At 44.0% G+C, this 25,293-nt stretch overlaps 1 protein-coding gene across 1 annotated transcript in view; it reads left to right on the plus strand.

Annotated features, from left to right (window-relative positions):
* SLC15A1 (solute carrier family 15 member 1) overlaps positions 1-25,293 on the plus strand; it is a 130,432-nt gene that overhangs the window by 74,360 nt on the left and 30,779 nt on the right. Inside the window, exons 16-19 of the mRNA XM_069205176.1 lie at positions 2,549-2,692; positions 4,502-4,548; positions 15,657-15,767; positions 16,237-16,333. Of these exons, the coding sequence (XP_069061277.1) occupies positions 2,549-2,692; positions 4,502-4,548; positions 15,657-15,767; positions 16,237-16,333 (399 nt within the window). The remainder of the gene's footprint in view (positions 1-2,548; positions 2,693-4,501; positions 4,549-15,656; positions 15,768-16,236; positions 16,334-25,293) is intronic.

A 25,293-nucleotide genomic window follows, 5' to 3' on the forward strand; every position in this document is an offset into this window, starting at 1 on the left:
ACACAGCACGTTTAGTACAGATGTTAATTGATGGCTTTATTGGCACACACTTAGTGGTGAATATAACACTGTAAAGTGTTTTGGTATACACAGGACGTGATGCTGAGGCTCTCCAAGCAACATCGTGTTAAATGAATCTTGTTACATTTGGGCCCAGGTTTTTTGCCAGGAACATAATTTACTCCCTAAGTAGCAAGCTTAAGGCTATTGATATTTCCCCACAATGCTGAATGGCTCAATTATTTAAGTATGGCATTTTCTGGCTCCTTTTCCCATATGGTAAAGCCCTGGTTGCCCGGGTTGTCAGTCTCTTACTATGTGTGCAATACATGTGGAATTATTTCTTGGGCTGAAGCAGCTGTGGAAATAAGGCCCCAGTATTGTTTATCCCGTAGAACAAGAAAATAAGGGCAATTATTTTTCACTTTATAAAGTCTCTTATGGAATGTACTTTTCCTCAATTCTTTAACTTCCAAAAATGGGTCTGTATTTGAGCCGTACAGCATCCATTTTCAGACATCCTCATTCCTCACTCCTCATCCCTGCTTCTCATCCCTGCTTCTCATCCATCATCCCTACTTCTCTTCCATCATCCCTACTTCTCATCCATCATATATTATCCCTACTTCTCATCCATCATCCCTACTTCTCTTCCATCATCCCTACTTCTCATCCCTGTGTCTCATCCCTGCTTCTTATCCATCATACCTACTTCTCATCCATCATCCCTGCTTCTCTTCCATCATCCCTACTTCTCATTCATCATCCCTGCTTCTCATCCATCATCCCTACTCCTCGTCCATCATCCCTGCTTCTCATCCATCATCCCTACTTCTCACTTCTCATCCATCATCCCTACTTCTCATCCATCATACATCATCCCTACTTCTCATCCATCATCCTTACTTCTCATCCATCATACATCATCCTTACTTCTCATCCATCATCCCTACTTCTCATCCATCATCCCTACTCCTCATCCCTGCTTCTCATCCCTACTTCTCGTCCATCATCCCTACTTCTCATCCCTCATCACTGCTTCTCATCCCTACTTCTCATCCATCATTCCTACTTCTCATGCCTCAGCCATCATCCCCACTCCTCATCCATCATCCCTATCTCATAAATCTGATTGGCTGTTCCTAACCAATCAGTGTGAAGGTGTGTTTCACAAAACTGAAAATGTGTTGGTATGACTGAGGGATGAGGAATGAGGAGTAGGGATGATGGATGAGGAGTAGGGATGATGGCTGAGGCATGAGAAGTAGGAATGATGGATGAGAAGTAGGGATGAGAAGTAGGGATGATGGAAGAGAAGTAGGGATGAGGAGTAGGGGTGATGGAAGAGAAGCAGGGATGATGGATGAGAAGTAGGGATGATGTATGAGAAGTATGGATGATGTATGGTGGATGAGAAGCAGGGATGATGGATGAGAAGTATGGATGATGGATGAGAAGTAGAGATGATGTATGATGGATGAGAAGTAGGGATGATGGATGAGAAGTGAGAAGTAGGGATGATGGATGATGGATGAGAAGCAGGGATGAGGGATGAGGAGTAGGGATGATGGATAAGAAGCAAGGATGATGGATGAGAAGTAGGAATGATGGAAGAGAAGCAGGGATGATGGATGAGAAGTAGTGGTGATGCATGAGAAGTAGGGATGATGTATGATGGATGAGAAGTAGGGATGATGGATGAAAAGTAGGGATGATGGAAGAGAAATAGGGATGATGGAAGAGAAGCAGGGATGATGGATGAGAAGTAGGGATGATGGATAAGAAGCAGGAATGAGACACAGGGATGAGAAGTAGTGATGATGGAAGAGAAGTAGGGATGATGGATGAGAAGTAGGGATAATATATGATGGATGAGAAGTAGGGATGATGGATGAGAAGTAGGGATGATGGAAGAGAAGTAGGGATGATGGATGAGAAGTAGGGATGATGGATGAGAAGCAGGGATGAGAAGTAGGGATGAGGAGTGAGGAATGAGGATGTCCTAAAATGGATGCTGTAGAGCCGAGACCATTTTGGCCAGATTCTTCTTACCTAAGTATCAAAAATAATGCTAGCTCAGTTTGCTGTATTTTCTTTAATGATCCTTTTTGGATCTGGATGTACTTATTATTATCTCCATGTGTCACTTACAATGATTTACAAAAAATCAGCGCGTTGCTAGTGATTTCATAGTTTGTTTCTGCACTTTGCTTTGCTACACAAATATTTAGGAGATTTGAAGTCAAGCTAAATTTGCCTGCTCCTTGTCGTATTTTACATTCATCAAAAAATGTGCAGTGGGTTTTCCCTGCTTTTCTTGCATCAGTAAGAAGTTTCTGTGATATTTTCATGTGTTAAAAGGAACATGGCGCTCAACACTTTCAAGTGACTCCTGATTTCACATTAAATAAATACATTGACGAGTTATTAAGATATGTATGGTTTGGACTGGAATGGGTATGTCATAAGCTTGCTGCTGAATGGGCAGTCACTGACTAACAGGTCTGCAATGGCAGTCTTAACCTCCATGCTAGTTTCTCTTTCATAGGCAGACCAATACAACACCTTTCCGACGATTACACCGATGAATGTCACTATCAAGTACGGAAACAGTATCCGGAACGAATCATATCTTGGATTGGAGGGAACAAATCGCTACACACTACTTGTAACCGAAAACAGAACCAACCTTGTAAGTTCTTGAAATTTCATATGGAATTGACTGTATATGCAGGTCTGTGTTCGGATTGTCCACACATTTTGCAGCAAATGATGTATGTGATCGAGAAACATGTTCAGAAAAATATAAAAATGGGTCCATCATAAAAGCTTTTCATTAGGAGATCCAGCAGAAGTGAATTTGGAGTGGAGTGATCAGCAATTTCCACTCACTCTCTTTTGATACGAACAAATATAATAGTCTTTCTCCAGCCCTGCTTCCCTAACATTTCAGACACAGAAGCACATTGGACTGTGGCAAGTGGATCAAGAAATCGGGGGCAATGTAACTCGTGAGGTCATAGTAAAGGCTAATTTGCTTGACCAATTCTATTAAGTTAGTTGCATAACATTAATGTGATAAAATGGCACCTGGCTTTAAGAAATGAAATAAAAAATGTTTCCCAATTCTGCCACAGAAGTCTAGCTTTTTGTTTGTAGGGTTGCGATATTTAGATCCTTTAGTAACATGCAGTATGGATTGTCTAGACAATATTCAATTTCTAGGGCTGGGCTTATCAATGCACCAAATAATACCATACATTCAGGATAGCCAGAAAGAAGATGCATGCATTTACATGTCATAAGATTAATTGGAGAGCATTTTTAGGGTCAAGCGCATTGGCCTGCTGTAATCTCTCTGTGGGCTTTTAACCATGCCCACCGCACGCCCATCAGTTTTGTTGGCTCATGGGCTTGCCTCTTAAAAACCACGATTTTATTTGTGAAAGGCATGCATACATCATGCCTTTTCCGGTGTTTAGCCCTCCTCGAGCGCACCGGCAAACTACTGAAAACATACGAGCCTCCAAGTTTTCAGCATGATTTCTGGACTACTTTTTTCTTTTTATTTCCTACGCAGCGCAATCTCACGGCACATTTGCCGATACGTTTGACTGTGAGCAAACTTCTGTTTCATTTTGTGTGCTTCTTCACGCTCATGGCGTGGCGCTTTAAATCGGCTCGCTTATGTAAACATTTTTACTTTTACTTTTCATTTTATGTGGCAATAAAAGTCCGGTTAGGACTTTACAATGCTAATAGCTCTAAGTCGAGCACATGTGAGACCCACTGCATTGCAAATGCTTGTTCATATTTGTTAGCCATTTTGAGAAGCAGACTGGGTATTAGCACTCTGTGTGTTGACTGTCCCACTCCTACTAATTTCCAGTGGTTAATTTGTGTTGGTCAGTGCAGCTGGTGGGCACCAGCACTTTGCTTTCGGTGTTGACACATATTTTATCATCAGACACTGAATCAGAGTAGTAGCAAGAAAGGAACAAAAGAGAAAAAGAAGGAGGAATAGAAAGGTGGAAAAGAAGTAACAAAGGAAGAAAGCAAGGATGAAATGCAACCTGCAAGTGTCAGATAAAGACAAAAGAAGCGTAGGATGGTGGTGGAAAGAGATGTGAGGTGGAAACAAGAGTATGTACAATTGATATTTAGCAACCCCTGACATTTGGAAACACCAGTAGAAAAGGACAACTTTGTAAGAACAATATTGGGCCCCTGTACATATATTTTTTATTAAACATTGGGTATATTATACTTACGTGCTTCTTTGTGGTCCTTTAGGTCTGTTGTAACTGAAAAGAACGAGATTGTTCTGGAACTACATGAGTGTCAAAATAGTCCAATTGCCCATCACCTTCAAGCACCTGCACAAATTAAGCACTGAACATAGCATACACTCTGTAGCTAATTTGTGATGTTTAGGTCACACAGGCTTTCAGAAAATATCAAACACAAGCTAATTAAATTAATATGTATCTTTCTCCAACAGATCTCAGACATAATCAAAAAACCAGAGCAAGGACAAAACGCAATCAGGTATGTGAATCTTAGTTCCAAGTTTGAATTTTCATAAGCATGTGTCAGAAACGTATTCCACGTCAATTTACACATGGATCAACCAATGGTCTTGCAAATGAAGAAGATACCCTACCTACCTATGTGTAGTTAAAACCATCCATAATTTATCATGCTGAATGCACAGTCTTCAAGCATACCTTCATCAGCTACAAAGCCTTCAGAAACAACCCCCTCGTATCTCTGGTCAATAAACTAGCTGCCTCAGAAAGACTAGGAGTCAAGATATCACCGAGTTGAAACTTATCAAATGCAGGAAACGAAAGACTAGAAAGACAGCTATCTCAATCTATTCTTCCAGGATCTGGAACAACAGCCTGATTAACACCAGAACTGCCTCTAACCAACTAGAATTATAAATAAAACGTAGTTACACTTCTTTGTGGAACACCTCACTCTTAAGGGTCCGATCTTCCCTTTGTTTTATGTTCTCGCCATTCTGTTAAATGTTTTGTTCTTGTCAAGCAAGGTTTGCACTATTTAAGTACCCCGATACATACCTACTTCCACACGTACAATGTGTGGAAAAACCTCTTCTACTGATGATCACTGTAGGGCTTCACTAAATTTTGGAATTATCACTCGTAAGAAGAGATCTCTGGTGGCACATTCCATCACCTTAGGTGCAGCCTTTGATAGTGTTAGTAAGTCTTAGATAGGTGAAATGCTTTGCCTCGTGCTATGATAAGGATTATAAAGTTAATATTGAAGGTTACTCAGTTAGGTAAAGTGTCGGTAGCACGTGATAGCATAGAATGAAAAAACTATGGCTGCAAAAACTAAAAATAGGATGTAAAATTAAGCAAATTGCAGGGACCACAATTCCAACTGATGGGAAGCTTACCTCACACAGTATTTATCAGTGCAATAAATTTTGCGCCTCACAATTTTGCCTAAGTTAATTTTGACATAACAAACCAGCTGAAATTTACTGGTTTAAACATAGCCAGTAACTACTGGGACATGTGGAATTTGGTTACGTAGGCACCAAATCCCACGTTATCCCTCTGTTCTAGGTTCAGACTCAAAATATGAAGCAGTTAATGGACCTGTTAAGCTTTTCAACCTATGCTGTTTGTATTTACCAAGTTCAATAAATAACTTATTCCTAGGGGAGTGTCATCCATTTGCATCACATCCAAATACATTTGCACCTTTCAACTTACACAGGTATATGCCTTGACTTACAAATGCAAACTATTGTTTTTTAAATTCACATTCTTTTTTTAAATTCACACAATGTAGATTTTCATTCTTAAAAGGGATTTTTGCATGCTTAATACTGTGCATGGGTTTTTACCGGGGCAGGAAGCGATAATTCCAGGGTAGAAAACCCAGAACATCTTCTATCCGGCCTTTCAGCTACATCTCTTACTTGGCATTCATTGGTGCCCTGCACATATTCGATATTCTGGTCGCCGTAGTATAGATTTATGCATAAAGATGCTGTTTGTATAACATTTGAATGACAAATGTACTGCATATAACTTGCTGGTAATCTAATTAAAATGTTTATAAACAACAGTTCGTAAGCCAATATCTGTACTCATGCTTATAGAAGTATGTGAGGCCATATATATGACCCATGTACGTGGTTTGTGACAATTCTCTTCAGATCCAGGCCCTTTTTATCATGGAAGTGTTCACTGGGCTCAGTTACCAGATCTAGAGCAGTCTGCTTGCCTGAGGAATGGATGACCCCAGGGAAATATTGCATGCACCGCTGAATGATTTTTTTCTTCGTTGGAGTAACTTGCACAGCTGCATCTTGGTACAAAGTTGGTCGCAAGGCCCCAGTGTCGGTCTAAATGAAGGGCTCATTGACAGCAATGTTAGCCTAGTATTTTTAGCTTAGTATTTTAGTTTTAGCAGTAGTTAGGTAGCTTGTGTGTAGTTATTCTTAATAAATAGAGGCGTAGTCTCCTATATAGGAGCTGCAGTTAATGGGGGTCTGGTAAGGCACTCTCTCTACCCCTCAGGGAGATGTCCCCAACAAGAGTAAACATTCAGAGTCCGTTCTGCTTTATAATAGCTAGGTTCTCTGCTTGGGGATGGGCTTTATGATTCTGGGTGTGTGTTTGATTTCTGGCTTGGCTATAAACAGTGCCTTGGTCAATTTTAAACAAATCTAAAGCCCCGTGGCTCCAATAGTTAGTTTGGCCTACCTTATTTTGTACATGCGCATGTAATCAGAGGTACAGCTTAGGCAATAATGTTGGCGGTGGGACGGAGTCTGATATTCCCCAACAAACGACAAGGAGTACCCAACTGAAAAGGATGCGGTCGGCTGGCACCACTGGACAGTGTTCATGGATAGGATTTCTTTGGGAACGTAAGGTCAGCCAGGCTCTGTGGAATAGTCTGGACTATGTTACTCACTCTAGTCAAGTTCCTCCTTAAAGCAATATAGGGCAGAGACATTCAGGAGACCAGGCTAGCGTAAGCCCATGTCTCACATCAGCAGACCAAGCTGAGGATGGGCAGCAAAATTAGGCCTTTATGACACACTGAAAGGCACTGTGAAAAATCCAAACTACCTCAAGGCTCATCTCCAGTGCTCTCATGTCACTTTGTGAACATTCACCCCCAAACGGAATTGACCCAGATGCTAAGAAGCAACTTTGTCCACACAGACGTCATATGTTGCATAAACAAACTACCAAAACACAACATATGGAAAAACTAAATGCACTTAAGTGCAAGGTGAAGTAAAAATGAAGTGTAAACAGGGGTTTGAATTTCTATCATTGATAACCTAAAGACTTTATATAGTTGTTGGGAATTTGACCATTGTTTTTGCCTGTGAAATATATGAATTTAGAAACCGATAGGGACCCATTCCAAAGTCTTTAACTACTGCAGCAACTGAGACCTGGCACGACCTGGTACACTTGAAGCCCTCTAGACATACTGATGTGGAGTGATAGGCAGGAGCCCAGACAGGTCTATGCCCTCGACCGTGCCTGAGCATCGAACACATCTTCTTAAGTGACTCTGCAAACCCAGGACCATATTTAGAGGTGTGCTAGCTTCTGAAAACTCGAGCCAGATGCCTGATTCTGGCTCATCTCAAGTTCCTACGAACCCTCAAGCATAAAACATGCTGAACTTTCATGTGGCATCTGCCTGTCTCCACACCGCAGTTCTAACCTCATGCTCTAAGAATTAACAACAAAGCTGATCTATACAATGTGAAACCAGAATATCTGTGTTCAAACCGAGCCTCCCCTTTAGAACAAATTGTGCGACCCTTGGTAAATATTTTATTTCATGGCGCCTCCCTTTTCTTCATAATCACAAATTAGTGTACCGTCAATTGTGGGACCTCAGAAAGTGTGTGTTGTACAAAAATCTCTTTTGTTTAACAGACTACAATGGGTATACGGTTCCTATGAATTAAATAGGACTGTGTATGGAGTCACCATAAACTTTAGGATACAAGGCCTACGTTTGTCTATACCATCAGGAAATGTTGACACAATTTCTAGCTAGCTGACAGTGCCCCATCTGAACCCTTAAACTTACCAGGGGACCAGATGATATCAGCAACCTCAAACCAGACTGCTCAGATTCCCAGGGAAATCATGGAAACATAACCACACTTTTTGTTGCTACTTTGCATGCTCAAGGTAAGGCACAAGAAAGATATAAAAATTTATTTCCAGACAAACAATTGTATTCTTGTATAGAAAGCATGAGCTGTGATTATTAGGCAGATGAAACACAGCATGGTAAGCAGCATTATAAGAATAGTAAAAAAGCTAAACAATTCAGCCATGATAATGTTACTGTGTTGTTACAATCCTATCTGTTACTACTTACACTATCAAAAGCATAGTGGGAGTACCGTCTGCCAGATCAATTGGGATAGCCTACCCCCCTCCCCAATACCAGGGAAAGATGTATCTGGAAACCAGGAAATCAGTCTGACGTAGTGCTATTGTCCTCAAAAGTATGGAGGTCAGCAGGGCTACATCTTGGTCACAGTGCACTGTGTTCTAGGATAATCACAGTAGAAGTGCTCCTCTGCGGAATGTAGCACAGAGGCAGTTTATATAATCAAAGCACTCTTCATATCACACTGTTTCAGAGGAGCAGAGCTGATGCAATGATTTGTTTGTAGCTTTGGAGCTGTCACCAACTCTCAATCATGATCAACAAGGACATCGTGCTCTGTGTGCCTAGCCTTTGACCGATAGTACATACTGTATGGCAGCAATGCTTACAAGGAATAGGTTACATGTACAATCTCTTCTGAGTACATTATCAAGTGTAAAGCCCTGTAAAAAGCCACTAACAGAAAAAGATGCCAAGATAAAATGCGCAATCTAAAATGGAGACTGTGCGGGCCCTAATATGATTCACCACACCATCCATCATAAGAATCTGGGCCACATATGGAGTACACATTCAGCTGGCTTGCATTTGGTTTCGCTGGTGGCATTGTTGTCAGGGTTGGGTTAGGAATGCATATTTGTAAGATATGTTTTAAAACTAGTACTTTTAATTAGGACATCTCAAATCAGTGATATAATCTGAAATACTAAAGTGAAACACACCCACATGTTAAAGAAATGTACCTGTTTTTAAAGCAACTATAATCTTTTTACATGATGTTTGTTGCATGATTTACATGCCACATATTTTCATGTCTCAGCTCGGGCACAGGCTTTTAGAGTCAAGCCTGACCTTTGGCTTTGTTCTGGATCAACTCTCCCTAATAATATAGGCCCATATTTATACTTTTTGACGCACAACTGCGCCAACGCAGTTGTGCGTCAAAAATTTTACCGCCGGCAAACGCCATTCCAATGCGCCATGCGGATGCCTTATTAATGGAATGACGTTAGCCGTATGGGAAAATGGGGGTTGTGCGTCAAAAAACGGTGCAAGTCAGGTCTGAGACAAAATTCAGGCCTCAAACCGGATTTGCGCCATTTCTTTTGACGCCCAACCTCCATTGACATGACTCCTGTCTTAGCAAAGACAGGAGTCATGCCTCCTTGCCCAATGGCCATGCCCAGGGGACATTTGTCCCCTGGGCATGGCCATTGGGCATAGTGGCATGTAGGGGGGCCCAAATCTGGCCCCCCTATAACACTTAAAAAAAACGAAAAAAAATACTTACCCCAACTTACCTCAACTTCCCTGGGATGGGTCCCTCCATCCTTGGGTGTCCTCCTGGGGTGGGTAAGGGTGGCAGGGGGTGTCCCTGGGGGCAGGGGAGGGCACCTCTGGGCTCCTTCCGAGCCACAGGTCCCTTAACGACTGCCCTGACCCAGGCGTTAAAAAACGGCGCCCATCAGGCTGTGCGCCGTTTTTTAAGGCCTGCCCCCTCCTGTGCGTCAAAATGACGTCAGAGTATAAATAAGGGGCACAGGCCTTAAAGTCATTTTTTGGAAGGGAACACCTACCTTGCATATAATTAACGCCAGGCTGGTTCCCCCTTCCAAAAAATGACGCACATGGTGGAATTTTGACGCCTGCGGGGTCGGACATCAAAGTATAAGTATGGGGCAGGGTTTGCGCCGATTGTGCGTCAAAAATTTTGTCGCACATTTGGCGCAAACAGAGTATAAATATGTCCCATAATGTCTTGCCCATCTCTACCTAGTCTTCAGCAAAAGTGCCTTGGTGTCAGTGTTGCTGCAGACAGCTGATCCAACAGACACGGCCAGGTCAAGACCGACTAAGTAATTTAAGGGGGGTGTTCCACACTACAGAACCCCCTGAAGTTATGGCCCTGCATGCAATGCATGTGTAAGGCCTCTGTCATCTGTTCCTCCTTTGTGGCCCCTGCCTTGTGGGCTTCATGACTGAGGTCATGTGCCTGCCACTGAGGCAATTATCAGTTCAGCACTGTTGATAGTCTGACACCTGGTGCATCTCATTCTTTTGCTCTTGCAGTACTTGTTGGAAAAGCTGGAATTTACGATACACATTCCCTTTGCTACTTTTCTGCCTGTATTTAGTCTATCTATGCTGCTGACTGTAGCATCATATGTGGTTTGAAACTCCTGTTATTTGGTGCCTGTTGCAAATTCACATTTACCAGAGGAATAACTTGCAGCTTATTCATCAAATCAAATGCTATTGTACAACTCAATCACAAGTGAATACAACATTTGCAGTAATGTCCTCAGGTGTATAGCTATGCGTTTTGCAAGAGTTCACAATCTAGTTTAATAGCTAATTAGGACTTAACTCCACCCACCAACAATTAATATGACTGCTGGTTTCAGATTCCCATAAGAAGTATGACGAGACAAGAAGGGGTATGGTTTCCTACTTTGCCTCCAAAATATGAGGACACCTCATGCTGTCTCTGAAATGTGTTGATTCATATGTGTCTCACTCTGTCTAGGATCTCTTCACATCTTCTTCTCAATGAGAGTCCTGATCTCCTATACCTCAGTTTTGCTGATATGCTGAAAACCAGCCCATTGGAATCTGTTTTTCTGAATCTATTACTCCCTGCAGCCACTCCTATACCTTGTCTGACGTCTTACAGAAATGTGTCTTACCTTCATGCTGGACTCTCAACTTAGCCAAAAACATAAGGCTGTATTTAACATTTAGGCCCCTCAATTTCTGCTTAGCCATTAGGATATCCTCCACCCTCTCAGTAGAGCCTAGAAAAATGAAGATAGATTTTTTCTTGAATCATAGTGGTCCTGACTTTCTTACATGCTGCAGAATTACATCCCGATCACATTAGTTAAAAAGTCTGGCAGTGATCCCACAGGGAGGTATCGTGGGCGGTGGAGGCGACACCAACAATCAGTGGGCATGTTCAATCATGAAGAATTTAGAGAGCCTGGAAGGGCACAAAATTTCAGTATTCCATTCTTCCAGGAAGAAGTCCAGCAAGGGTTCTTCAACTGTTTGTGGATATCCAAGGAACTTTAAGTTATTGCGCTGTGAGCACTCATCCACATCTTCAATCCTCTCTTCTATTTTGGCAGTCTGGGCCATCATTGAGGTCACAACCACCTGCAGACCTGAGACCTCCAGTTGTAGGACGTAGACCCGTCCTTCAGTTTAAGTGACACGCTTCACAGTTTTAATTAAGTCAACTCACAGGTGGTTGACCTGCATAGTGATGGAATTCTGAATGGATTCAATAATTTCCACTGGTGAGGGTTTCTATCTCTGTTCGAGGGTGGCCTGCTCCCCAGTGTTCAGGGACTGCCCATCATCTACACAAGGCTTGGTATATTGCATTATTTTGTTTGTTTGTGTAGGCTTCACTCCCCTGTCCTTGCCTATTAAGATGACCAATCCCAACATGCCAAGTATAGGATGTGTAGCAAACAGTATCCAAACAGGTGTGACTTGTTCAGGGCTATCAAGAAGATGACTAGCTAGGGCAGTCTTTGCATCAAGGAGGCCACTGCCAACAAATATCTCCAGAGTGGCCGTGTGGCTCAGCACAGCCAGCCAAACTGTCCATGACAGAAACACCACTGCATAACACTGTAAAGCTCAATCACACTTCACTGCCTGGCCCTGCCCCAGAACTTCTGTGTTTTATACCAGATTAACCAGGGTGGAGGGTGGACCCTTTCACCTCTGTCAGTTGCAGTGCCAAGGCCTCTCTCCAGTGGTCCAATTCTTTTTAGTCCATGGACACACTGAGCCCTGTTTCAAGCCACTTTCTGCAGGTTCAGTCCAAATTGTGGCTAATGCTTTTGGGGCTGCACTCCTACCATCTGCAGGCAACCTTAATCTTTATGCCCATGGGTGGCATTTCCGCCCTATGGGCAGTCAAGTGGCCTGGGTGTGTCCCCCAATTCTGTGCACCTTATGTAAAGCCGGGCTGAGCCACCAGTTACATACCTGAGGGACCCAGCCAAATTCAATCCTCGCAGGTGTTAAAGGGGCCAGAAGTGCCAGAAAACCCTGCCACCCACAGTCAGCGTCCAACTCCTGCAGGCATAGGTGTTACAGACAGACCCCAAGGGTTCAGCGATGCCCTTTGCTGCTGACGCTTGCAGGCCACCAACTCCCAGCACATCTTGGTGGCACCCCAGGTTCGGACACCTGCACCAGCTACATCTGACAGGCTGTCCTCAAGACTGGCAATGAGGGTTTCTGCACCAGCTTTAATCGCTACCTCAGCGCATAAGGTAGGCGGCAGAATCCAATCAATGAGTGACTGGGTTATTTTCTGTGATGTGGAGCTCACAGAAAGTGCATCTACCAAGCCATCTTGGTTGACCACACCACCAACCCCTTTGGTGGCTTGAACTTTGATGGCCTGTTACTGCACTCCAAGAAGTCCAGTTACCATTTGACTGTCTCTTGTGCTATCTGATACTGAAGAGTAGTTGAGGATATAGAGCAGTGTGGTATCTTCCCACTAATTGCTCATGACCAACCTAGTACTGACCTTAGATATCTGCCCTATTCATTGAGGGCCCATCATAGGCCTGAACCCACTGGTAGAACCTCTTCGTACCTTGCCACCATTCTTCGGGCCTAACTAGGCCAGAGCATTGCCTTTAGTGCCTTTGAGGCTCCATGGCTTGCAGTGCCCTGAGCATTCCCCTTAAGGGATAGTAGAGAGGCAATGTTTGTGAGAGGTAAGACAAATAGAAATTGTCAACTGTTTCTAAGTGTGCCTGCTCATTTTTTAAAATGTGTCATATATTTCATAGCATGCATTGCTACACAAGAGTGCTTCATTGTTCTAGGGCCTAACATAACACCAATATCTGCTAAAGAGAAACAAGAAAGATTAAGATTGTATGTGAAATTGACATTTTAAGGACTTTCCAGATGGCATTGCAGTCTGTAGCTCAGTAGCACATTTTGGAGAGTGGTGCAACAAACCCAAGTGAAATGCTCCGCAGTGTAAACAACAATGTTTTTTCTTGTGGTTTATCACTTGATAAATGGAGTGTGGGCAGTGCTGCTCTACATTTGAAGAGTTTGTATAGGGTAACAGGTTATGGTTGGAGGGGTAGTCAATGTATTAATTAGTGACATGGCAGGTTCGCATAGGACATATTATGTGTTCCCATACGGGAGTATTTATGCCAGTGGGTGTGTGAGAATAGCTTTTGGTTTGAGGGGTCCCTTTGATAGGGGTGTGGACCGAATCAAAACATAGGGACCAGTCATAAAATAGTCATCCGGAATGTCCGTGGTTTGAATAATCATGCCAAAAAGACATGATATACTCATATTTAGAAAGGTATAGGGTGGGAATAGCGTTACTAGAGGAGATGCACTTTTATGGAGAAAACATGGCCAAGACCACTAAAACATGGAGGAGGCAGCTGTTGCGACACTGTATTCAAATTCTGCTGGGGTAGTGACTTGGGTGACCTCTGACATCCCATTTTGAAAGTATGAAGTTGTCAGGGATGCTGAGAGTAGTTATCCTTTGTTGTCAGGCTCTTTGGATTCGCATGATATAACCTTGCTTCATGTGTATGCCCTGAATAAGGATGATGGGGAGTTCTTTGATGAGCTCCTGCGTGTGGTGGCCCAGTTTCTGCAGGACCACAATATGTGGGTGGGTGATTTAAAATGCATGCCGAATGGTGCACCAGACAGGCATTCTCCTAAAGAGAACATTAGGCTTATCATGACTAGAATTCTCTGTGACATAATGGATGGTTGGGCCTAGCGGATATGTAGCGGGTTGAGCATCCCAGAGAACATGTATATGTGTGATATAACTCTACAAATGGAACATATACCAGGTTAGACTATATTTTGATGAAAGCCAGACAGTCATAAATCGATAATATATTTAACCAGATATTTGTCGAACCAGTCCCCACTGCTTGCCACATATATAAATGACAAGAGTGCACCCAGGGTCCCAGACAGCTGGGTTGGAGAGGTTTCAATTGTGCATGTCGGTTTGGCCGTAGAAAGGCAGCCGGACAAACTTGCATGCGCACTTCAAACTGAAGTGGCCACTCCTCACTGCTGCCAGTCATTGGCAGCAGTGACGCACTGGCCCGCCGTTCCCTCACACTTTGTTTCCTGGAAGAAAGCATAAACAATAAAATGCAAATAAAATCATTTTATTACCATTCTATTTTTGACGCTTTCTGCACAGCAGTGCGGTGAGGGCGATGCTCCTCCACTCCCATGGAGGAACCACCGCTGTGTGCACCTCTGAATGCTGGGCTGTATACTAGTTTATGTGTGTGTGTACAAATGAATTGTGCACTGTAAACAAGTTCTATGTGTGTGTACCTGTGAACACTGAGCTACATATCCTGAAATGCCTGTTGTTTCTTTACTTCTTGTTTATTAACTCATTCATTATTATTGTAAAAGTTGGGACCAGCTTTGCAACTCATTGTTACTTGCACCTCACTTATCTCCCATATTTCCATAAATTAGATATCTTGTGTCTAATTGGTAGTTGATGCTAATCTCTGCCTAAGGGTGGGCGGAGGAAAAAGCAAGGGGTTTCTTTATAATGAGGCGTTCCTTCTACCCTACATGATGTCTGTCTGTGGAACAGTACGATACCAGTTTTGAGGGCTAAAAGGAAGCCAGAAAGTCACCGTTTATTTTTCAAAGCAATTAAAGAGTTGGGAATGCACATTTTGAAGCAATCTTTCACTTTCAAATAATTCCGGAAAGTGCGCCTTTTGTGAAGTAATGGTGAGTGCATAACTAACTGAGCAAGTGACTAAGGGGTGAATTGATGTCTACACTCTCGAAATAGAGCCGATGGGACATTTGCCAGTTCTTGGTGGATGCCCCGCATCTGCCATACTATAAATCAGGCCCTAAATAAGCAAGTTGAGTGTGTGCTTGAATGGGTGAATACCAGTTTGAATGCATTAAGCCAGTGAGTGAGTTGAGTGTGTTGCGTCAGTGATAGGTGAGTGAAAGACTAGCAGATTTTGCAGATTAAACCGCAATTAAACCCTATTATCGGTTAAATTATATCCTCTGCATCTCTTGGTAGTTTCACAACTGACTGAGAACACTGGAAACTCAATGCATCTGCAGCATGAGGGTCCTCACTGAATACTGAGATATGCAGTGAATGCTGATTATTGGTTCTGAGATCTTCACACTTATCATTACAGATTTGTGAACAACATCGTGGACACAATTGTCAATATTACGGTAGACGACAAGTGGGTACAGGAAGTAATCTACATGGACGCCTCCAACTATACATTGGTCAAGTCAGGAACGTAAGTAATTTGGCTCCCTTCCAAGTACTTATAAACATATTGAAATGTATATTTTGGGAGATTTATTAACTGGTAAACTGTGAACCTATTGCATGCTTTTTTTAGGTCTGACTTAGGCGTGCAATTGTTTGCAAGAACAATTGTTACCAGTTCTTAAAAGATACACAGGATTTGCTTTGGCTCTGCCCATAGCCATATTCGTCTCTTACTTCACTGCTATTGGCTGTTTGTTGTATCATTCTACCTCCAAATGAATGCTTGCATTTTAATACATCAGGGGCTATTTTACATCTGAAAAGTACACAGGGTCATGCGACATAAAATTCTTTATCTTATAGAATCAATTGTGTTTGTGTTTTTTTTTTTAACAGCAGCAGGCTTTTTATCCAATATTTTAAATCAAGATTCAAAATGCAACCCTCGCCAACTGGTTTGACAATGCTTGTGAAGTATATTTATTTCCCTCCAGGAAGAAAGTTACAGTTTACCTTCACAATGGAACAGAATGCAGTCAACAGACAATGGATTTTGGCTTTGGAAGCGCATATACCTTCGTGATAGATGAGGTAAGTGGAACTGTGTAAAGATGGATTATAAGGACTGATGCACATCTCTGTATATTAGGTTCAAAACCGAATTAACCGTGAGTTCTCTTCTTTGTGGCTTACCCTTTTTACTTTGTGAGAACGTAACTGAGAAGAAGGTCAGAGGTTGTTCTTTCAGTGGAACCAAAAAGTGTGGTGATGAAACTTAGGGCCATATTTATACTTTTTGACGCAAAACTGCGGTAACGCAGTTTTGCGTCAAAAAAATTAGCGCCGGCTAACGCCATTCTGAAGCGCCATGCGGGCGCCGTATTTAATCAATGACGTTAGCCGGCGTTAGCCGCCGGCGCTGCCTGGTGTGCGTGGAAAAAAACGACATACACCAGGCAGCGCCGGCGTAGGGGGATATGGGGTTTGGGCGTCAAGAAATGGGGCAAGTCAGGTTGAGGCAATTTTTTCGCCTCAACCCGATTTGCGCCATTTTTTTTCACTCCCAACCCCCATAGAAATGACTCCTGTCTTAGCAAAGACAGGAGTCATGCCCCCTTGCCCAATGGCCATGCCCAGGGGACTTCTGTCCCCTGGGCATTGTCATTGGGCATAGTGGCATGTAAGGGGGCACAAATCAGGCCCCCCTATGCCACAATTTTTTTTTAAAAAAACACTTACCTGAACTTACCTTAATGTCCCTGGGATGGGTCCCTCCAGCCTTGGGTGTCCTCCTGGGGTGGGCAAGGGTGACAGGGGGTGTCCCTGGGGGCATGGGAGGGCACCTCTGGGCTCCTTCAGAGCCCACAGGTCCCTTAACGCCTGCCTTTTGCAGGCGCTAAAAAATGGCGCAAAGGCGGCCGTACGTCATTTTTTTTGACCCGCCCACTCCCGGGCGTGAATTTTGCCCGGGAGTATAAATCCGACGCACATGCCTCGGAGTCGATTTTTTAGACGGGAACGCCTACCTTGCATATAATTAACGCAAAGTAGGTGTCCACGCAAAAAAATGACGCTAACTCCATGGACTTTGGCGCTAGACGCGTCTAACGCCAAAGTATAAATATGGAGTTAGTTTTGCGTCGAAATTGCGTCAAAAAAAACGCCGCAATTCCGGCGCAAATGGAGTATAAATATGCCCCTTAATCTTTACAAAAAAATATTTGTTTGGGGTTGTGGCCTGTGAAGCATAATGCTATTTTAGCTCTGCAAGTATGGAGATACCTTAGAGTGAGCAAACAGTACACAACCGTCAGGTACTTGAACCCCCAGGCTTCAGATTAAAGTCAAAGCGGTAAGGCTGCAAGCACTTGGGTGCATAACAAACACATCTTTTTAACCCCTTCGCTGCCAGGCCTTTCGTCCCCCCCCCCCCCCCCCCGTGCCGAGCCTTTTTTTGGCTACTTGGGGCAGTTCGCGCTTAGGCTCTCATTACTTTTTGTTCACATAAGCTACTCACGCCAAATTTGCGTCCTTCTTTTCCAACATCCTAGGGATTCTAGAGGTACCCAGACTTTGTGGGTTCTCCAGAAGGAGGCCAAGAAATTAGCCAACATACAGTGAAAATTTCGTTTTTTTCAAAAAGATGGGGAAAAGGGGCTGCAGAAGAAGGCTTGTGGTTTTTTCCCCGAAAATGACATTAACAAAGGGTTTGCGGTGCTAAAATCACCAGCTTCCCAGCTTTCAGGAACAGGCAGACTTGAATCAGAAAACCCAATTTTTCAACCCAATTTTGGCATTTTACTGGGACATACCCCATTTTTATGATTTTTTGTGCTTTCAGCCTCTTTCCGGTCAGTGACAGAAATGGGCATGAAACCAATGCTGGATCCCAGAAACCGAAACATTTCTGAAAAGTAGACAAAATTCTGAATTCAGCAAGGGGTAATATGTGTAGATCCTACAAGGGTTTCCTACAGAAAATAACAACTGAAAAAAATAAATATTGAAATTGAGGTGAAAAGAACTGCAATTTTCCTCCACGTTTTACTCTGTAACTTTTTCCTGCAATGTCAGATTTTTTAAAGCAATATACTGTTACGTCTGCTGGACTCCTCTGGTTGCGGGGTTATATAGGACTTGTAGGTTCATCAAGAACTCTAGGTACCCAGAGCCAATAAATGAGCTGCACCCTGCAGTGGGTTTTCATTCTATACCGGATATACAGCAATTCATTTGCTGAAATATAAAGAGTAAAAATGAGCTATCAAGAAAACCTTTGTATTTCCAAAATGGGCACAAGATAAGGTGTTGAGGAGCAGTGGTTATTTGCACATCTCTGAATTCTGGGGTGCCCATACTAGCATGTGAATTACAGGGCATTTTTCAAATAGATATCTTTTTTACACACTCTCTTATATTTGGAAGGAAAAAATGTAGAGAAAGACAAGGGACAATAACACTTGTTTTGCTATTCTATGTTCTCCCAAGTCTCCCGATAAAAATTATACCTCACTTGTGAGGGTAGGCCTAGCGCCCGCGACAGGAAATGCCCCAAAACACAACATGGACACATCTCATTTTTTCACAGAAAACAGAGGTGTTTTTTGCAAAGTGCCTACCTGTAGATTTTGGCCTCCAGCTCAGCCGGCACCTAGGGAAACCTACCAAACCTGTGCATTTTTGAAAACAAGAGACCTAGGGGAATCCAAGATGGGGTGACTTGTGGGGCTCTGACCAGGTTGTGTTACCCAGAATCCTTTGCAAACCTCATAATTTGGCTAAAAAAAACACATTTTCCTCACATTTCGGTGACAGAAAGTTCTGGAATCTGAGGGGAGCCACAAATGTTCTTCCACCCAGAGTCTCCCCAAGTCTCACGATGAAAATGATACCTCACTTGTGAGGGTAGGCCTAGCGCCCGCGACAGGAAATGCCCCAAAACACAACATGGACACATCTCATTTTTTCACAGAAAACAGGTGTTTTTTGCAAAGTGCCTACCTGTAGATTTTGGCCTCCAGCTCAGCCGGCACCTAGGGAAACCTACCAAACCTGTGCATTTTTGAAAACAAGAGACCTAGGGGAATCCAAGATGGGGTGACTTGTGGGGCTCAGACCAGGTTGTGTTACCCAGAATCCTTTGCAAACCTCATAATTTGGCTAAAAAAACACATTTTCCTCACATTTCGGTGACAGAAAGTTCTGGAATCTGAGGGGAGCGACAAATGTTCTTCCACCCAGCGTCCCCCCAAGTCTCACGATGAAAATGATACCTCACTTGTGTGGGTAGGCCTAGCGCCCGCGACAGGAAATGCCCCAAAACACAACATGGACACATCTAATTTTTTCACAGAAAACAGAGGTGTTTTTTGCAAAAGGCCTACCTGTAGATTTTGGCCTCTAGCTCAGCCGGCACCTAGGGAAACCTACAAAACCTGTGCATTTTTTAAAACTAGAGACCTAGGGGAATCCAAGATGGGGTGACTTGTGGGTCTCTGACCAAGTTCTGTTACCCAGAATCCTTTGCAAACCTCAAAATATGGCTAAAAAAACAAATTTTCCTCAGATTTCGGTGACAGAAAGTTCTGGAATCTGTGAGGAGCCACAGTTTTCCTTCCACCCAGCGTTCTCCCAAGTCTCCCGATAAAAATGATACCTCACTTGTGTGGGTAGGCCTAGCGCCCGCGACAGGAAATGCCCCAAAACACAACGTGGACACATCCCATTTTTTGACAGAAAACAGAGGTGTTTTTTGCAAAGTGCCTACCTGTAGATTTTGGCCTCTAGCTCAGCCGGCACCTAGGGGAACCTACAACACCTGTGCATTTGTGAAAACTAGAAACCTAGGGGAATCCAAGATGGGGTGACTTGTGGGGCTCTGACCAGGTTCTGTTACCCAGAATCCTTTGCAAACCTCAAAATTTGGCTAAAAAACCACATTTTCCTCACATTTCGGTGACAGAAAGTTCTGGACTTTGAGAGGAGCCACAAATGTCCTTACACCCAGCGTTCCCCCAAGTCTCTAGATATAAATGGCACCTCACTTGTGTGGGTAGGCCTAGCGCCCACGAAAGGAAATGGCCCAAAACACAACGTGGACACATCACATTTTTTCACAGAAAACAGTGCCTACCTGTGGATTTTGGCCTCTAGCTCAGCTGGCACCTGCTGAAACCTAGCAAACCAGCACATTTTTGAAGACTAGACACCTAGGGGAATCCAAGATGGGGTGACTTGTGGGGCTCTGACCAGGTTCTGTTACCCAGAATCCTTTGCAAACCTCAGAATTTGGCCAAAAAAACACTTTTTCCTCTCATTTCGGTGACAGAAAGTTCTGGAATCTGAGAGGAGCCACAAATGTCCTTCTACCCAGCGTTCCCCCAAGTCTCCCGATAAAAATGGTACCTCACTTGTGTGGGTGGGCCTAGCGCCCACGAAAGGAAATGGCCCAAAACAGAACGTGGACACATCACATTTTTTCACAGAAAACAGAGGTGTTTTTTGCAAAGTGCCTACCTGTAGATTTTGCCCTCTAGCTCAGCCGGCCCCAGGGGGGACAGAAATGGCCTAAAATAAATGTGCCCCCCCAATCCCCCTGGGGAGCGACCCTTGCCTACGGGTCGCTCCCCTTGCGTGACGGCGCAAAAAAAAAGATCCCTGGTGCCTAGTGGTTTGTGCCCCCCTTGGGGGCAGATTGACCTAAAATCGGCCGATTTGCCCCCAAGGGGGGCAGAAATGGTCTAAATACAATTTGCCCCTCAAGGGGAGCGACCCTTGCCTAAGGGGTCGCTCCCCATCTCTAAAAAAACAAAAAAAACAAAAACACCAAAAAAAATTAGCCCTGGCGCCTAGAGGTTTCTGCCCCCCCGGGGGCAGATTGCCTAGTAACAATAGGCTGATCTGCACCCGGGGGGGCATAAATGGCCTAAAATAAATTTGCCCCCCCTTCCCCCTGGGGAGCGACCCTTGCCTCCGGGGTCGCTCCCATTGCGTGACGGTGCAAAAAAAAAGATCCCTGATGCCTAGTGGTTTCTGCCCCCCTTGGGGGCAGATTGACCTAAAATCGCCCGATCTGCCCCCAAAGCAGGCAGAAATGGCCTAAATACAATTTGCCCCTCCAGGGGAGCGACCCTTGCCTAAGGGGTCGCTCCCTATCTCTAAAAAAACAAACAAACAAAAACAAATTGCCCTGGCGCCTAGAGGTTTCTGCACCCCCTGGGGGCAGATTGGCCTAATAACAATAGGCCGATCTGCCTCCAGGGGAGGCAGAAATGGCCTAAAATAAATGTGCTCCCCCAGCCCCCAGGGAGCGACCCTTGACTAAGGGGTCGCTCCCCTTACGTGAAATTCACGAACAAAAAAAACCAAACTCCCTGGTATCTAGTTAATTCTGTCCCCCTTGGGGGCAGATTGGCCTCATAAAAATAGGCCAATCTGCCCCCAAGGGGGGCAGAAATGGCCTAAATGTAATTTGCCCCCTATGGGAGCGACTCTTGCCTAAGGGGTCACTCCCCACCTCTAAAACAAAAAAACAAAACAAAAAAAAAGAAAATGAGCCCTGGTGCCTAGAGGTTTCTGCCCCCAGGGGGGGCAGAAAAGGCCTTAAAAAAAATGCCCCCCAAGGGGTCGCTCCCTCATGCCAGTTTCATTTAAAAAAAAAACATCTCTGGTGTCTAGTGGGCGTTTTGACAGCCAGATTGCTTTCAATCCGGCTGCCAAAACGCAGAGAGAGACTTCAAAGGGAAGGAAATAACTTTCCTTCCCTTTGAAGCCTCTCTCAGCCTCCCCCACGTGATCAGAAGAGAAATGCAAAGCATTTGTCTTCCGATCGCGCTGGGAGCTGAGCTTCCAGCGCAATGGGAGGAGGCTCTGTGACAATCAGCGCGCCCTCGTGCGCTGACGTCACAGGAGGAGTGGGGGGGTCGAGGGTGGAAGGGGAAGGGCTTCCCCTTCCATCCCTGCCTTGGGGGGGAACCCCACAGAGGGAGCGCTAGCGCTCCCTCTTGGCTGTGTGCCCAGGACGTAATGGTTACGTCCTGGGCACAGCAGCACTGTGGCTCAGGACGTATCAATTACGTCCTGGGCACAGAATGGGTTATGAAGAGTGGCTATGAATGCGATTCGTAAACACAACCTTCACTTTAAAGAGGCTATCTAGTGACTAAAAATGAACAGTTCTCTATACTCAAGCCTACATCATTAAAATTGACCAATTCTTATTATTCCGGAATGTTCCATTCTTCAACGATATCTGCTTGGGGTTTCACATATATTGTGACCTCATTCATCGGATAGTCCCTTTACGACAGCATAATTTAAATCAAAATACCACCAGCAGTGAATGCATCAAATTAGTTCTGAATGTGTCTCAGCAACAGCCTGTATTTGCCTCCATGAATAGGAAGTGCCTTAATACCAAGTATGTCCATTAATATACCAGAGACTGCTGATCATAGATTCCAGTGTAAACAAGGTCAGTGCCACAGACTGCGGAAAATCAATAGCGTAGGACAATGATAATATTCAATCAAAAATAGTAACTGGTAGAAGCCTATGTACCACCTGCAGGTGACAGGATCATGCTTCTGCAAGCCTGATTTAGCTCTTCATCCTTCCGAGGTTGAAAAATGTGTAGTTTAATAGCAGCATCATCAATAGGTGCTTTGGGATTTAACATTGTCAGTGTTGGCAGAATTCTTTGAAAACAAGATTATAAAAATTGTAAATTACATCAACAGTTCTATAACAAAGGAATCCATTCCCCATAGCGAAGGCACCCCTGCAGCAATTTGTCCACAAACTGGTAAGATCATATAGTGATAGAACCCACCTTGGATGGAAAATCAACTGTAGTATTATGGATTTTGAGCCAATAGCAGAAGAGTCATTTCTTAGTATTGTACGGTCCACTATGTCTGGCTCACATTTAGATCCACTACCAGTAAGTCAATGTAAAAAATGGGCCGATGAGATTTTGCGCCTTGTAAGGTGTCTTTGTAATCCATCTTTGAGTTCGGGGCAGGTACCAGGTAACTGGAAGAAGGCTATAGTTATGCCTCTCTTGAAAAAACGTTCAGCTGACCCGGCAGTATTTGCTAACTATAGGCCCATCTCACTTCTTCCTTTTCCTGTAAAGATAGTGGAATGCTATGTCAGTAGGGTATCTCACAATATTTAGAACATTGGAATGTTGGGGGCTCCACTGCAGACAGTGGAGTGCTCCCTCGCTGGTAAAGCCTGAAGCGTCTCCATTCCAATGTACTCTATGTTCACAGCAACAGCTGTGAACAAAGGCCTCACAGAGCCTGAGGGGATTTTAATCCCCTCGGGCGTCGTGAGGAATTTGTTTTCTTTGATAGAACATCCTGCCCCCTAGTGGCAGAATGGTGTAATAGCCTTAGAATCTGCTGTAGCGGGCTTTACCGGCCATTAACGGCCCTCTCCAATGTTAAAGGCCCTCGCCTTTGGTTCGGAGCGGGCCTTTAATGGCCAGTAGAGGCCGCTATGGTGGTTTTCTAAGGCTATATTGGAACAGTATTCAGTGTTAGAGGAGGAACAATTTGGGGTTAAGCCTGGCCATGGCATGGAGACAGCTCTCCTGAGTACGATGGATAAGATGCACCGCCTGGCTGATCAGTCTGTGGTATTGATTCTGCTGTAACTATCAGCAGCTTTTGACACAGTAAACCACAGCTAGATTAGGGTCAATAGGTGTGGGTGGAACTGTGCTAAATTGGGTAGGATCATACCTGCAGGATTGCAGGCATGCAGTGGTTTTGCCATCTTTTTGCTCTGACTTCCGACCCATCCAGCATGGAGTACTTCAGGGATCTGCACTTAGTCTGGTTCTATTTAATATGTATCTGCATCCTTTCATTTCCTTGATAAAGGCGCATAATATTTCAGTGATTACTTATGCGGACGACATGCAGCTGATCCTTTTCTGTAGTAAAAAACAGCAGGATGCATTATCCTCCATCCAGGAGTGTATTTCTGTTATTGTAAGTTGGATGAATGCAAACTCCCTTAAACTGAATGGAGACAGGACAGAGTTTCTCTACTGTTCAACTAATAAGATTCAGCTGCCTCTCCCCCAAAAGCTTTAGCTCCTTCCAGTGGAGAGGAAATGTGCCCCTCCGAAGAGGTATGGAATCTTGGCATCATTTCAGCTTTCTCTGAAGAAACATATATAGTGGCTGGTGTATGTTTTGCCTTGCTTCATGACCTTAGGAAACTTTTACCAGTATTAATTTCAAATGCCAAATCTTTAATCACATTGGGTGAGGTACTAAGTCGGCTGGACTACTGCAATGCCATCTGTAGGAAGCTGGCTCTGTGTATACTATATCAAAATGAGATATAGGCGGTCATTACAACCTTGGCGGTCTCGACCGCCAGGGCTGTTTTGGAGGAAGCACCTCCAACAGGCTGGCGGTGCTTCCATGGGGGATTACGATTGCGGCGGAAGCGCTGTGGTCGCAAGGCCGGGACCGGCGGTTTTCTGCTATGCAGACAGTGAAAAGCGCGACAGGTGCAACTGCACCCGTCGCACAGCCGCAACACCGTCGGCTCCATTTGGAGCCAGCTCCCGTGTTGCGGCCGAGATCCCCGCTGGGCTGGCGGGCGGAAACCAGGTTTCCGCCCGCCGGCCCAGTGGGGATCTCATAGTAGACCCCACGGGAGTAATGAGGGCCATAGTGTGCACAGAGTCCAGGGGTTTCCCAAGAGGCTTGACAGAGGCAATAATAGATAATACTAATGTTCTATTTGTGGTAATGTGGTCGAGCAGTTAAGGCTTACCAGAGGGTAGTGTTAAGCATTTGTTTTACACACACAAGCAATAAATGAAAACACACACTCAATGAAAACTACAGGTCAATAGGGTTTTTATTTAGAAAAATATTCTTTCGTTAATTTGTTTCTAGAACCACAAGATTCATTTAGCAGGTAAGTACAACAAATGAAAGGTACTCTGCATTGTAATACTTAGGATTTTGAATAGAATCAATATTGTACACAGTTTTCTTTTAAATGGCAAAAAGCTATTTTAA

This window comes from Pleurodeles waltl, chromosome 8 (assembly GCF_031143425.1).
Source record: "Pleurodeles waltl isolate 20211129_DDA chromosome 8, aPleWal1.hap1.20221129, whole genome shotgun sequence".
NCBI lineage: Eukaryota > Metazoa > Chordata > Amphibia > Caudata > Salamandridae > Pleurodeles > Pleurodeles waltl.